This window comes from Pleurodeles waltl, chromosome 10 (genome assembly GCF_031143425.1).
Source record: "Pleurodeles waltl isolate 20211129_DDA chromosome 10, aPleWal1.hap1.20221129, whole genome shotgun sequence".
NCBI classification, from domain to species: domain Eukaryota; kingdom Metazoa; phylum Chordata; class Amphibia; order Caudata; family Salamandridae; genus Pleurodeles; species Pleurodeles waltl.
In genome coordinates this window covers 58,204,776-58,220,463 of record NC_090449.1, presented here as the reverse complement: position 1 = coordinate 58,220,463, position 15,688 = coordinate 58,204,776, and the positions used below count along the sequence as shown (strand labels likewise).

Genomic DNA, 15,688 nt, shown 5'->3' with positions numbered 1-15,688 from the left:
TGCAATTTTCACAGTTCCTGGGGGAGGTAAGTTTTTGTTAGTTTTACCAGGTAAGTAAGACACTTACAGGGTTCAGTTCTTGGTCCAAGGTAGCCCACCGTTGGGGGTTCAGAGCAACCCCAAAATTACCACACCAGCAGCTCAGGGCCGGTCAGGTGCAGAGTTCAAAGTGGTGCCCAAAACGCATAGGCTTCAATGGAGAGAAGGGGGTGCCCCGGTTCCGGTCTGCTTGCAGGTAAGTACCCGCGTCTTCGGAGGGCAGACCAGGGGGGTTTTGTAGGGCACCGGGGGGGACACAAGCCCACACAGAAATTTCACCCTCAGCGGCGCGGGGGCGGCCGGGTGCAGTGTTAGAACAAGCGTCGGGTTCGCAATGTAAGTCAATGAGAGATCAAGGGATCTCTTCAGCGCTGCAGGCAGGCAAGGGGGGGCTTCCTCGGGGAAACCTCCACTTGGGCAAGGGAGAGGGACTCCTGGGGGTCACTTCTGCAGTGAAAGTCCGGTCCTTCAGGTCCTGGGGGCTGCGGGTGCAGGGTCTTTTCCAGGCGTCGGGACTTAGGTTTCAGAGAGTCGCGGTCAGGGGAAGCCTCGGGATTCCCTCTGCAGGCGGCGCTGTGGGGGCTCAGGGGGGACAGATTTTGGTACTCAGTCGTAGAGGAGTCCGGGGGTCCTCCCTGAGGTGTTGGTTCTCCACCAGCCGAGTCGGGGTCGCCGGGTGCAGTGTTGCAAGTCTCACGCTTCTTGCGGGGAGTTGCAGGGTTCTTTAAAGCTGCTTCTTGAAACAAAGTTGCAGTCTTTTTGGATCAGGTCCGCTGTCCTCGGGAGTTTCTTGTCTTTTTCGAAGCAGGGCAGTCCTCAGAGGATTCAGAGGTCGCTGGTCCCTTTGGAAGGCGTCGCTGGAGCAGAGTTCTTTGGAAGGCAGGAGACAGGCCGGTGAGTTTCTGGAGCCAAGGCAGTTGTCTTCTGGTCTTCCTCTGCAGGGGTTTTCAGCTAGGCAGTCCTTCTTCTTGTTGTTGCAGGAATCTATTTTTCTAGGTTCAGGGGAGCCCTTAAATACTAAATTTAAGGGCGTGTTTAGGTCTGGGGGGTTAGTAGCCAATGGCTACTAGCCCTGAGGGTGGGTACACCCTCTTTGTGCCTCCTCCCAAGGGGAGGGGGTCACATCCCTAATCCTATTGGGGGAATCCTCCTTCTTCAAGATGGAGGATTTCTAAAAGTCAGAGGCACCTCAGCTCAGGACACCTTAGGGGCTGTCCTGACTGGCCAGTGACTCCTCCTTGTTTTTCTCATTATCTCTCCTGGACTTGCCGCCAAAAGTGGGGGCTGGGTCCAGGAGGCGGGCATCTCCACTAGCTGGAGTGCCCTGGGGCATTGTAACACGAAGCTTGAGCCTTTGAAGCTCACTGCTAGGTGTTACAGTTCCTGCAGGGGGGAGGTGTGAAGCACCTCCACCCAGAGCAGGCTTTGTTTCTGTCCTCAGAGAGCACAAAGGCTCTCACCGCATGAGGTCAGACACTCGTCTCTCAGCAGCAGGCTGGCACAGACCAGTCAGTCCTGCACTGAACAATTGGGTAAATTACAGGGGGTATCTCTAAGATGCCCTCTGTGTGCATTTTTTAATAAATCCAACACTGGCATCAGTGTGGGTTTATTATTCTGAGAAGTTTGATACTAAACTTCCCAGTATTCAGTGTAGCCATTATGGAGCTGTGGAGTTCGTTTTTGACAGACTCACAGCCCCTATACTCTTATGGCTACCCTGCACTTACAATGTCTAAGGTTTTGCTTAGACACTGTAGGGGCATAGTGCTCATGCACATATGCCCTCACCTGTGGTATAGTGCACCCTGCCTTAGGGCTGTAAGGCCTACTAGAGGGGTGACTTACCTATGCCACAGGCAGTGGGAGGTTGGCATGGCACCCTGAGGGGAGTGCCATGTCGACTTAGTCATTTTCTCCCCATCAGCACACACAAGCTGGCAAGCAGTGTGTCTGTGCTGAGTGAGGGGTCCCTAGGGTGGCATAAGACATGCTGCAGCCCTTAGAGACCTTCCCTGGCATCAGGGCCCTTGGTACCAGGGGTACCAGTTACAAGGGACTTACCTAGGTGCCAGGGTTGTGCCAATTGTGGAAACAATGGTACATTTTAGGTGAAAGAACACTGGTGCTGGGGCCTGGTTAGCAGGGTCCCAGCAAACTTCTCAGTCAAGTCAGCATCAGTATCAGGCAAAAAGTGGGGGGGTAACTGCAACAGGGAGCCATTTCTTTACAATAGGGATATTTGATATCCAACATCTTCTATTAATAACCCCTCACTGATTCCAGTGACGTATTTATTAATACAAACAACCAGAGGGCACTTTAGATGTGCCCCCTGAAAATCTACCATTTACCTGTGTTCTGGCTGACAAGTTCTGACTAGCCTGCCACCACCAGAGAGGTTTCTGACCCCCAAGTGTGAGAGCCTTTGCTCTCAGGTTGACAGGAAGAAAGCCTGGTCTGGCAGGGGTGTTAGTATACCCCTCCCAACAGGATGAACTGTGAATCTGCTTTCCAAGAAAGCCAAGAAACCAAGACAGATCAGGCAGCTCAACTTACAGGTGGGACTGAACTGCTCACCTTTCAGTTCAGTTCCACCCCTAAGTTAAGCTGTCTGATGTGCGCACAACTTTTGAATGTCTGCCATCTTGGTGATGGCAGAACTAGGAACTCTGGGACAGGGTTACTGCCACTTCCCACACAAGATGTGGTCACATAGGGGCATAGTGACCCCATTGTAAGTAATCCCTTAGTTACTAAACCTACATACCCTTAAATGCCCCTAAATGCAGTATTTAGGGGAGCCCCTGGCACCAGGAAAGCAGATTAGTGCTGACCTTTGAAGGAGGACACTCGAGTCACAAAAGCAAAAACTGAGGAAGAAGCAACTGACTAGGCACCAGCCATGCCAGCCTGTCTGCTGTTCCCACCAAATTCCGGCAAAGTAGTCTCGTCCTGCAAGCTATTGTGCCACCAGAAGCCGGGGGGGGACTGTCTACTTCAACAAAGACCCAGGATCCCCTGGGGAGCAGGGGGCCTTCTTACTTGCATCTTGCAGGCTTCCCAAGAGAATTGTGAGGACTGTGGACCACGGAAAACTTGACACTGGAAAGCACCAATGCACCTGTGCTGCCAAGTCCTAGCTGTAGTGGGCCGAAAGTGCCAGCATGGTTATACAGTCCTCTGAAGACGAAGCCCACCTTGGACTTTCCTATTGTAGACTCACCAACGCCTCCTACAGCCTCTGTTTGCAGGTTCCCACGACTGAGAGTGCTCCTGGACACAAAAGCCCAACACCTCAAGTCACCTCTGCACCCATGGCCTATAGAGACAAGGACCTAAGGTGTCCCCGTGTCCCAGAGCATTGAGAGAGCTGAGCCCCTTGCTGGTTCAGCCGACTGGCTTCCCAGTCCAGGTCTGCAGCCTCTTTGTAATCAGACCGATCCCCATAGATAAACATTGTGTACCCAGTGCTGAAAGGCACCTCTGCACCCAACTGCCCCGTACCACCTGAGGTGACCTTTTGGTGCTTCCATGGACCTTACTCCATATCTGCCTTAAGTCCAGGAGATTGGCCCCTTACGTCGTTGTACTATACCTGTATGTAGTATTTGTTTTTCCTCTATAGGAGAACATTGCTGCTTCTGAAAAATGCAGTCGACTTTTGGAACCTTTAAAGTTTTTCTTTTGCAAAACGTACTTACCTGCACGTATTGATTCTGGTGCCTAACTATATAGATATATTTGTTATTTTTGTAAATGGGTGTGGATCTCCTTATTGAGTTGTGTCTCACCCAGTCCCCACTTGCAGCCTCGTTTTCCCAGGACCGTTTGCCACTAAAGTGAATAGGGCACCCGACGCTGAAAAGCACTTCTGTACCCGGACACCCCAGAGCCATCTGAAGTGACCGGCTGGTGCTCCTCTGGACCTTGCCCCATACTTAACTCCAGAAGAAAACTCCTGTAGTTATTGCCAAGTACCTGTATGCAGTATCGATTTCTTTTCAATAGGATAACTTTAGGGCACCCAATGCTGAAAAGTACTTCTGCACCCGGATGCCCCAGTATCTCTAGAAATGACCTGTTTGGGCTGCCTTGGACCTTACTCCATACTTACACTTACAAAACCGTTCTTCTAGAGTAAGGTAAGTCATTGCTAAGTGCCCAAATGCAGTTTTTCTTTCCCCCTAGGATAGCATTACCACGTTAAAGTCAATGCAAGAGTATTTTCTGTATACATAAATATTTCTAACTTTAAATGCACTTACCCGATACAATTTCTTGGTTCTAAAAAATTTGTAAAAATTTGTTATTTTTCTAAATTAGTGTGGATCTCCTTATTGAGTGTGTATGTATCATTTATTGACTGTGTGCATGCAATAAATGGCTAACACTCCACTTTGATTAGTCTAAGCTGCTCAACCACCCTACCACAAATAGAGCACTTGGGATTTTCAAAGGAACCCCTGCCCATTTCTAAGGGGATACCTGGAGTCTATACACAGCATACCTCTTTTTGGTGTACTATACTAAGAGCCAGTTTCCTACATTGCTGACGAGTAACCACTAATAAAACCTTTAGAAGACCCCTCACAAAAGATGGTCTGCTGATGTCATGAGGTGGTTTGTGAAAAATAATCTTAAGTGAGTGCCGAGCCATAGTCATTGTGTTCTTCTCAGTCGGGTTCTTGATAGCATGAACATCCACTAAGCTATTTTCGTTTTCAAGTTAACTAAATAGGACATTTTTAGATCCAGCCTCTTGTAGGAAACTGGCTATCTATGTAGTGTACCGAATGTAGGGGGCACTATGCAGATAGTCCAAGCAATCCCTACATGTTTACTGGGGTTAAAATAATAATTCATTATGTTCTCTTTTGTGGTAGAGCTGTTTATCCGAGGGCAGTGCTAAGCATTTGTTGTGCTGAGTCAACAAATGTGACACTCAAGAAGAAACTCGAGACCAATGTTTAGACTTATATAGTTTATTTTATTGAATGTTTCAACACCAGAAAAACTTCAAGGAAAGTAAGTACTGTTGCAGTGTATCAATTTTTGCAAGTAACAAGTTCACTCAAAGGTGCTTTTACGCAGGAAAGACTTCATTTGGGTGAAGTACTTTTTCTGCATAGGGATCTTTGTAGTCAATTCTCAGGGGTCCCCTTTAGGTTGTAGGGTTTTAGAGGGGTAAAGTCACAAGGAATACCAGCAGTTTGATTTTATCTGCCCTGGGTTGTCCGGGGGCAGAGAGGTTGGATCTGTTAGGTTCCTTGCGTACCTCACAGTTGGCCTAGAGCGCAGGCCATTTGGAAATGAGCTGTAGAGGGGGACTTGAGGGCAAGTCTGGGAGCTCCCAACGGGGGCTCGGTCGGTGGGGGTACTGAGAGTGAGGGAACCCTATTGATTGTCGTGGACACAGGCCGTCAAGCTCAGGTGGAGCGGGTTTTGGTTGTCAGGTGCTCCTGCATCAAGGCGCCCACAGTTCTTTGTTGGACCTACAAGAAGGAGATGAAAACAAGGCAGCTGGTCCACTCTTGGTGCCAATCTCTACAATGCTGACATCCCTCGACGGCTTGTCTCTGGTTGTGATGTTGGAGTCTGGATTGGAGTCAGACAAGCACTAGTTGTTGCAAGGGGTCCTGTACCCAGTGTATTGGTGCAGGACTGCTCTGGTTGGTCCTGGGGTCTTCTCACTTGATGTGGAGATGGGTCGGTCCTCTTGGAGCACTGTGACCTCCTCCTGGGCGGCAGCTATGTCGGTGGACCCTGTGGTCAGCAGAATGGTGAACCGGACGTTGCGGTTAGTGTCTGCAAGGTGCCGGGAAGAGGCTCCTCCACTTTATGAAAGAGGCTGATGCTTTAATGAAGTGCTGGAGGCCCTCCGGGGCTATTGGAGGATGCACGCTGCATGAAGAGTCAGTTTGTCGCAATTGTCTGGACAGAAACAGGTAGGGTTTCGCTCCAAAGTCCACTAGCAGTCCGCAGTCCTCACTGGCTCAACTCTTCATCTTTCTCCTTTTGTCGGATGAATCTGCATCTGTCAGAAGGGCACCTAAATACTCAATTTATGGGCATTTAGGTGAGTGTAGGGTAGTAGCCAGTGGGTTGCTTACCCCTGGGGTGACTATACCCCGAATATGACTGCTTTCTGTGGGGAGTGGGCATAACCCTGTTCTAGAAATCTTAATTCCACTGAAAACAGGACAATGGAGCACATCAGGCAGCCCACCTTAGGAGTGTGGCGAGCTTGGTAGTGCAATACACCTACTGTATGACTAATTATTTCCTATCTGTCCTGGGTAACTTGTGTTGACCAGTGCAAAGTACGTACGTTAAGATGGCTTCCCGGTTCAATTGCAGTGTCTAAGTAATTCAAATAGACATCGCAGGGACATATTGGCTCATAGAGATGTCCTCAAATAAAATATAATGCACCCTTCCTTAGGGCTCTAAGGTCTGCTGTAGGGGTGACGTACAAATATTTAGATGCAGTGACCGGGGCATGTCATGCAATGTGTGTGCAATGTTGTATATTAACACGTGGCTTGCACTATGACAGTCTGTGATGGCAGGCTGTTTGTAGGGGAGGTTCCTTTGGGTGTCACAATACATGCTGCAGCCCTTAGGAACCCTCTCTAGTACTCAGACCCTAGTTACCAGGTGTAGCATTTACTGGGGACCAACAGAGGTACTAGAATGGGTACCAATTTGTACACAATTAGACCTTTTACCTGGTGGAAAGAGCAATGGCACCTGGGACCTGTTTAGTAGGAGCCTGGTGTACCTCAGTCGAAATTCTTTAATACCAGTTGCAAGAAGTGGGGGTGACCATTTCAGAAAGTGGCACTTTCCTATACCCCTAAATACCAGTGTAATGGAAAATGTGACAGTCTAGATCCTGTTGAGTTTCAGAACTGTATTTACAGGTAATTTCATTCTTTACTTTTTCTGCAATTACTAAAAAGAAATTACCCCCAGCTCATTAATTCCAGTCTTAGATTCCTTCCATAGTGGTTGTTAAGGTTTCCCCATTCCAGAGATTAGATGAATTCACCTCTAGTGATAGAGTAGGTTTGCCTCTTCTCCCAGGAGCCAAAACAATGTTTCCACTTCCACAACAAATGTTAGATGTTTGTGTTGTGAATTATTCAGTAGTTCTCCCTGTTCTGTGTGCTCAGCAGTTTAATTCTCTACAATTATTATAATTTCTTACCTGCTACGATTTTTAGTGTTTCATCCTCTTCCACTCATGTGTTTAACTCCTTCTTTTTTGCTTTTTTCCCCCTTAGTGTCTCAGCAACGTTCCGCCACTGACCGAGTATTTCATAAACAACTGCTATCTGAAAGAACTGAACTTCTGTAACCCATTGGGAATGAAGGGGGAGATTGCAGAAGCATATGCGGACATCATAAAGCAGATGTGGTCGGGTCATCACTACTCCGTAGTACCCCGTATATTTAAGGTGAAAATGGGCTGGGAAGAGTGAAAACTACCAGAAGTCTTACATCTTCATCCTTAAGCCTGCAAAGCATTTTCTAAATTGAGAAACCATATTTGTTGTGTAATCTGTTTCCAACAACTTAAAGGAGTTGGAGCAGACCCATTGAAAGTGATAAAACCCACTTTAGAAATGCTTCTATTTAGATCTGCCAGTTATACTGAAGAAAACAATCCGATGAAGCAGAATATCTCCACTCTGGTGTTGCATTTTCATACACATTCACCCAGCCTTTTTAACTTGTAGGAACTCTGTGTTGGATTCAGCCTGATTTTCCTGTTGATATCCCACACAACATATTTGTGGATGTTAATGTAAACTGGATGTTCCTTGTTGAATCCCTAGTTAATAGATCGGATGAGCCCTTACGTTCAGGCACCGTCACACCTGCATATGGAATATCCAATAGGTTGTCAGCTGTCTCTTGTGCCAGCATAAGCTGCTCCAGTGTCAGCTTTCCAATAGATAGTGGAGAACTACTCTACCCAGATTGTACAGAGAAAATAAGCAAATCCGTTCACACCAACACTGCTTTTTCCACAAATAAATTTCTTCAAATTCTCACCACCTTTCTTGCTTCTTAGCCCCTCCTTTCCATGCAGGGAGGAGAGAAAGTAGAGGTTATTCTCCCAGCAGTTTTGTAGCACAGTTCACCAGAGAAATTGCTGAGCAGTAAAGATATTACACTTTTCCCCTCACTTTTTTTCTGGACTACTTTGTTTTCCCCCCTTGAAATCAATAGTTATGCATACCCTTTTCGGAAGATAGCTAGCTGCATGACAAGAGAGAATCTGTGCTGCTCTATGGTTTAACATCTCCTTTATTTTCTTCTCTAGCAAACTTGAAATCATATGAGCTCATTAATATTAATTTATGTTTAACAGGCCCAGAAACAGAGCTGAGCTCTGATGTCTGGGAGTGATCCCAAATTGTACGATGTGCCTACTGCTGTCTCCTCCCAGGCATTGAAAAAATGATATCGGGGGAGGCATCATTGTTTAGTACAGAGCACAGTCCTTTTTAGGTTTCGCCTTCAAGCATGCTCTTGAGCACTGTGCTTGTGAAATCTTTTGCGAATTAATAAAAATATATATATATATTAAAAGGGGCTTAGAACGTGCCCCTTACCTGAACTTTCCATTGGCTTAGTCCAACGTCACTCTAGCTTACATGCTTCAGATTGTCTAGGACATAGTCTGCTTTCATTTCCTGCTCTCTGTTACCCTGCTGTCCTGTTGTCTGGTCAATTCTAGACCAAGTACTCCTTCCAGTCACTGCCATTCGCTAGTGGCCAGTCTCCTTCCACTGGCTACTTCACTGCGAAGGTACCTTTTATTATTTACACATGAAGTGTTGAAGATGTTTATCCCAGTGTTTGCGGCTGTAAGAGGCTTTCACATTGAAAAGACTACTTGTTTCTTGTTCTTAATTCATTATTCACTTTCTTTTGCGTGTTATATTCGTGTTTTTTTTTATTTACACATGAGCAGTCAAAGGTGGTGATCCCAGTGTTTGCAGCTGTAAGAGGCTTTCCCGTTGAAAATATGACTTGTTTCTTGATCTTAATTCGTTGTTCACTTTCTTTTGCGTGTTATAATTCGATGTTTATAGTTCTGTGCATGTCTCCTTATATGTAGCATTTGGTGCTTGCTTTTCACATTTAACAAACCCTTGCATGTCAGAATAATAGTTTAGTTGCCCCTTTCTTTAATTGATCTTTCTCGGAAATGCAAATTGCAATCTAAAACAAACAATATTGATTAGGAACATTTTTGAGTACCATTGATTTAATATTTTTGAGATATTGTGTGTGGAGGTAGCTTGTTTACGTACATGAACTTTAGTTTGGCTCTCATTACATGTTGTAGATTTTCACTCGTTAATTTCCATGCAGCTGAGATTTTGTAACTTTGGATGAGTTGATTTTGTAGATGCTGTCAACAGTTATACTTGATCATCTTTGTAATTTGGTTGTAACATTGGAAAAACAAGGATTTAATTCTAGTAGCAAACACAAACTTTAATCACACTGTAACTTACTTTGTTACTTTAATGTTGATGTTTAAGTTCAGACAATGTTATGGTGTTGTTAAAGACAACCCAATACCATAAAATAACTAGTAGAAGGAAATATGGTGATGTAATACATTTAGAGGTTATTGCTAGTGTTGTTGCCTTACTTTGAAAGCATCTGCGAAGAACTGATCTGGGACATGCTTTACCACCATAATGACTTCCAGGCTCAATAAGCGAGAGCTGTACTGCTGGCCAATTCACAGAAGAAATTACGTTTCTTTAAAGCATATTTAACATACCTCCCATTACAAATGCAGTTGTTCCTAGCGCTACCTTTGTAGATAAGTGTCAATGTGCAGTGAGGTCCCACATTCCTTTATTGCTGCTTGCACATAAACATATCTGCTGCTACTTTACTTTTGTAAGTTGCGCATAGAGTTCTTAAGCCTCTGGATACCTTTCTTTCATTTATAAGGTTCTTTGCATCTACAAACATTGAGGTTCTTCCTGAAGAGTGTTTTTTTTGTTTCCTTTTTTTAACTATTATTAATTGATCCTTCTTCCCGGCATTCACACCACTAGTAACCTGTCAAAATGCTTCCTGGTGTACCCATGTAAAATGGGCTCCTGGTATCTGTGTGGGTACTTAAATACAGCCATAACAGAGTTGCAGAAAAGTTTAGACCCCGGGGGCCTGTGCAACTGCACCTGCTGCACTATTGATAGTTGAAACATTTGTAAAATGGTATAAAGCGTTCTGAGGCAGTGGGGTGTGGTAGTGAAAGCTTACCTTAGTTTGGACACTGTTGCCTTATAGGGACAGTAGCTCAGCCAGTTAAACACTTGTAGCTGATACCTATTTGTATCTTGCAGTTCACACGTTTGAAATCCAGCTGTTAACTCTGCTTTTCATCCTTCAGAGGGTGATGAAAACTAGCAGTGCGTTCTGCAATCTTTTGTAAATTCAATGCTGTTAATCAAAAATTATGCTGTTGGGCATTGTTCATACTACAGGTTTCATTAATTTCTATTTTGAAAAATAGACCAAAGTTGTCTTTGCAGTGTGTGTTATTAAACTGTGGAGATATGCAATTGGATATTAAATGTTAAAAATTAAGTTCAAGCTCTCTATAGATAATCAGAATTCATGTAGATTTTCTTGTATTTCTTTGGACAGTTAATTGGGGCACAATAATCTTCCTAGTCCCTGTGTACATAAAATCCTGCATTTTATTTTTAAATACACAGACATTTTCTCTTCACGTTTCTTTAAGTTTAGCTGCAAAAAAAAAGTATGGCTGAAAGTAAAGAAAATAAGTGCGATAAGAAGCGCCCACCACAGGTTCCATCATAGCTGATTATTTTCTTTACTTTAATCCAGCATGTCTAAAAAAAAAAAATTGGCGTTGACAAAGCCAATAGATCTTGCATAGGCGGAACCTATTGGCTTTGTCAAGGCTTGTTATCTGCAGCACTCCATGGGACTGTCTACCACCTAACATTTAAATACCTATTAACTTGGTGTCTTAAGTACTGAACTTGGTGCCCTTGATCTTTGTCATGTCTTAGACGTGTATTAAAGCTGATGAGTATTTGTGGAGGATAAACTGCTGTAGTGAGTTGAACTCAACATGTATGGCAGCCCAAGATGCAGGTCACTATTTTGTAGGTTGGCAATTGTTTCATTATGCCAGCTCCCATATACCTCTTGAGTCTGCCATTTCTCCTTTGAAGAGGTTGAGATTCATCTACCACAGTGTAACCCACCCGTCTCCTTCGTCTTAATGGCAGTGCTTCCTTTGTAAAATGGGCTACATGTCTGGAGCCATTACACAATACCAGAGTCCACTTAACTTGTTGCAAAGATCAGCATGGTACTATGCAGAACAGGTGAAGGTGTGGCACAAGAAGCATGTCTGCCAGAATTTGAGTAGCCCCTGGAATTCAAAAGATCAGGACAAAAAGCCAGACATGGCCATGATGGAAGGATATGTATTGGCTCTCTTGCTCAGCACTTAGTTCAACTTTTCATTTGGGCACGAGGAAGCCTGCACAATTAAGGGGAAGACACAGAGAACTCCTTGATATGTCATGCTTCCCCTGGACAGGGTCCAAGTTTGGGAAAGCATATGGAGTTGCGTTACTGCCGGATTTGTGGAGAGAAGGGCAAGCTTCTGCCTACACTAGAAAATGGATTGAACCTTTAAGGAGGAAGTGAGTTAATTCACCAAAGCAGTTTCTGCACTCATTTGACTGTATGGGCCTCTTTGGGAGGACATCTTGACTGATGGCCCACATGTCAGAGGCCTCCCTAATCCAGTTGCTTTTATAAGCAAGAAAAACATTCCAGCAGAGTGTAGGAAGCCGGGTCTGGTTTCAGTACCCATCCCACTTTTCTCCTGTTCTTTAATGGAACTTTGACTGAAGTGCACTGGGTTCCTGCTAACCAGTATTCCTTCCCCAAACCAAGACACCTGATCACTTGATCCCCAAGTGGCCAGCCCCATTAGCACCTCTGTAAGTCACTTGTAAATGGTACCCCTGGTACCTAGGGCATAGGTACTGAAGAGGTTCTCTAAAAGCTACAGCACAACTTGTGCCACTCTAAGGAACCCAGCACCAACCTCATGCAGGCTGTGTGACGAGGTGCTCCCAAAAGTGAAAACACCACATGGCACACAGGCTGTGTGCCATGTCCCTTAAACACTGCATATAATATTTGTAAGTCTCCCCTACAGCAGGCCTTATAGCTTTAATGCAGGGTCCGTTATTACATGTGTGGGCATGTGTGTAAGAGCAGGTAAGAGCCTGCTATGTGTTTGTCGATTATTATGCATGGCAAGTTTGTAGTAAGGTCATTTTAAGTACATGTGCTGAACACTGGTCACTACGAATCCCCCAGCTACATAATGCTTTCCTGAAACTAGGGATGTTTGGTATCCAACATCTTGTATTAATAAACTCACTGTGATTGATTTATTAATACATGCACGCAGAAGGCATGTAAGGAAATGCCTCCTTGGCATGGTTAGCCCCTGACTTTTTGCCTTTGCTGATGCTTTGTTTTGATTTTAAAGTGTGCTGAGGCCTGCTAACCAGGCCCCAGCACCAGTGTTCTTTCCCTAACCTGTACTTTTGTTTTACACAATTGGCACACCCTGGCATCCAGGTAAGTCCCTTGTAACTGGTGCCCCTGGTACCAAGGGCCCTGATGCCAGGGAAGGTCTCCAAGGGCTGCAGCATATCTTATGCCACCCTGGGGACCCCTCACTCAGCACAGACACACTGCTTGCCAGCTTGTGTGTGCTGGTGAGGACAAAACGAGTAAGTCGACATGCCACTCCCATCAGGGTGCCATGCCAACCTCACACTGCCTATGCAATATAGAGAAGTCACCCCTCTAGCAGGCCTTACAGCCGTAAGGCAGGGTGCACTATGCCATAGGTGAGGGCACCAGTGCATGAGCACTGTGCCCCTACAGTGTCTAAGCAAAACCTTAGACATTGTAAGTGCAGGGTAGCCATAAGAGTATATGGTCTGAGAGTCTGTCAAACACGAACTCCACAGCACCATAATGGCTACACTGAAAACTGGGAAGTTTGGTATCAAACTTCTCAGCACAATAAATGCACTCTGATGCCAGTGTACATTTTATTGTGAAATACACCCCAGAGGGCACCTTAGAGGTGCCCCCTGAAACCTTAACCAACTACCCGTGTAGGCTGACTGGTTTTAGCAGCCTGCCACACTCAAGACATGTTGCTGGCCACATGGGGAGAGTGCCTTTGTCACTCTGTGGCCAGTAACAAAGCCTGCACTGGGTGGAGATGCTATCACCTCCCCCAGGCAGGAGCTGTAACACCTGGTGGTGAGCCTCAAAGGCTCCCCCCCTTTGTTCCAGCACCACAGGGCACTCCAGCTAGTGGAGTTGCCCGCCCCCTCCGGCCACGGCCCCACTTTTGGCGGCAAGGCCGGAGGAATTAATGAGAAAAACAAGGAGTCGTCACTGGCCAGTCAGGACAGCCCCTAAGGTGTCCTGAGCTGAAGTGACTCTGACTTTTAGAAATCCTCCATCTTGCAGATGGAGGATTCCCCCAATAGGGATAGGAATGTGACCCCCTCCCCTTGGGAGGAGGCACAAAGAGGGTGTACCCACCCTCAGGGCTAGTAGCCATTGGCTACTAACCCCCCAGACCTAAACACGCCCTTAAATTTAGTATTTAAGGGCTTCCTTGAACCCAAGAATTTAGATTCCTGCAACTTACAGAAGAAGAGGACTGCGGAGCTGAAAAACCCTGCAGAGAAGAAGACACCAACTGCTTTGGCCCCAGCCCTACCGGCCTGTCTCCCTCCTTCAGAAGAAAACTGCTCCAGCGACGCTTTCCCCAGGACCAGTGACCTCTGAATCCTCAGAGGACTGCCCTGCTTCCAAGAGACCAAGAAACTCCCGAGAACAGCGGCCCTGTTCAACAAAGACTGCAACTTTGTTTCCAGAGGAGCAGATTTAAAGACCCCTGCAATCCCCGCAAGAAGCATGAGACTTGCAACACTGCACCCGGCGACCCCGACTCGACTGGTGGAGAAACAACGCTACAGGGAGGACCCCCCGACGACTCCGAGACTGTGAGTAACCAAAGTTGTCCCCCCTGAGCCCCCACAGCGACGCCTGCAGAGGGAATCCCGAGGCTCCCCCTGACCGCGACTGTCTGAATCCAAAATCCCGACGCCTGGAAAAGACCCTGCACCTGCAGCCCCCAGGACCTGAAGGATCGGAACTCCAGTGCAGGAGTGACCCCCAGGAAGCCCTATCCCTTGCCCAGGTGGTGGCTACCCCGAGGAGCCCCCCCCTTGCCTGCCTGCATCGCTAGAGAGACCCCTTGGTCTCCCATTGAAACCTATTGAAAACCCGACGCGTGTTTACACACTGCACCCGGCCGCCCTGTTGCCGCTGAGGGTGTACTTTCTGTGCTGACTTGTGTCCCCCCCGGTGCCCTACAAAACCCCCCCTGGTCTGCCCTCCGAAGACGCGGGTACTTACCTGCTGGCAGACTGGAACAGGGGCACCCCCTTCTCCATTGAAGCCTATGTGTTTTGGGCACCACTTTGAACTCTGCACCTGACCGGCCCTGAGCTGCTGGTGTGGTGACTTTGGGGTTGCTCTGAACCCCCAACGGTGGGCTACCTTGGACCCCCATTTGAACCCCGTAGGTGGTTTACTTACCTGCAAGAACTAACATTACTTTACCTCCCCCAGGAACTGTGAAAATTGCACTAAGTGTCCACTTTTAAAACAGCTAAATGTGTTTTATGTAAAAATTAATATATGCTATTGTGATTATTCAAAGTTCCTAGAGTACTTACCTGCAATACCTTTCAAATGAGATATTACATGTAGAATTTGAACCTGTGGTTCTTAAAATAAACTAAGAAAATATATTTTTCTATAACAAAACCTATTGGCCTGGAATTGTCTGAGTGTGTGTTCCTCATTTATTGCCTGTGTGTATGCACAACAAATGCTTAACACTACTCCTTTGATAAGCCTACTGCTCGACCACACTACCACAAAATAGAGCATTAGTATTATCTCTTTTTGCCACTATCTTGCCTCTAAGGGGAACCCTTGGACTCTGTGCATACTATTCCTTACTTTGAAATAGTGCATACAGAGCCAACTTCCTACAGGGCACATTAGAGGTGCCCCCTGAAAACTTACCAATTGCTGGTGAGCTCCCTGACTAGTTCTAGCCAGTCTGCCACCAGCAGACGAGAATCTGACCCCAAAGGGTGAGCGACTTTGCTCTCTGGAGGTCAGAAACAAAGCCTACCCCGAAAGGGGTGTTCATACCCCTCCCAACAGGATGACCCACAAATCTGCATTCCAAGGCAGGAGGCTTCAAAGAAGGCCACCACCTTTATAATGCAGAATTTATTTTCCTCAGAGGAGAATGCTGACCCTCTTCTGCCCCAGGACCAATCTGCCACATCAGCAGACGAGAAAATTAGCTATGCAGGAGGTGTTGCATTTCCAGGCTGGACACACCCCTAGGGTAACCAGCCTGAAGTGTACACAGTCTAGGAAATTCTGCCAGCTTGTGGGTGGTGTAATTTAGGAACTCTGGACAGGGTCTGCT

At 46.4% G+C, this 15,688-nt stretch overlaps 1 protein-coding gene across 1 annotated transcript in view; it reads left to right on the top strand.

Annotated features, from left to right (window-relative positions):
- The window catches only part of USP11 (ubiquitin specific peptidase 11), a 368,572-nt gene that overhangs the window by 130,138 nt on the left and 222,746 nt on the right, over nucleotides 1-15,688 (top strand). The window contains exon 8 of the mRNA XM_069209659.1: nucleotides 7,329-7,502. Within this exon, the coding sequence (XP_069065760.1) occupies nucleotides 7,329-7,502 (174 nt within the window). The remainder of the gene's footprint in view (nucleotides 1-7,328; nucleotides 7,503-15,688) is intronic.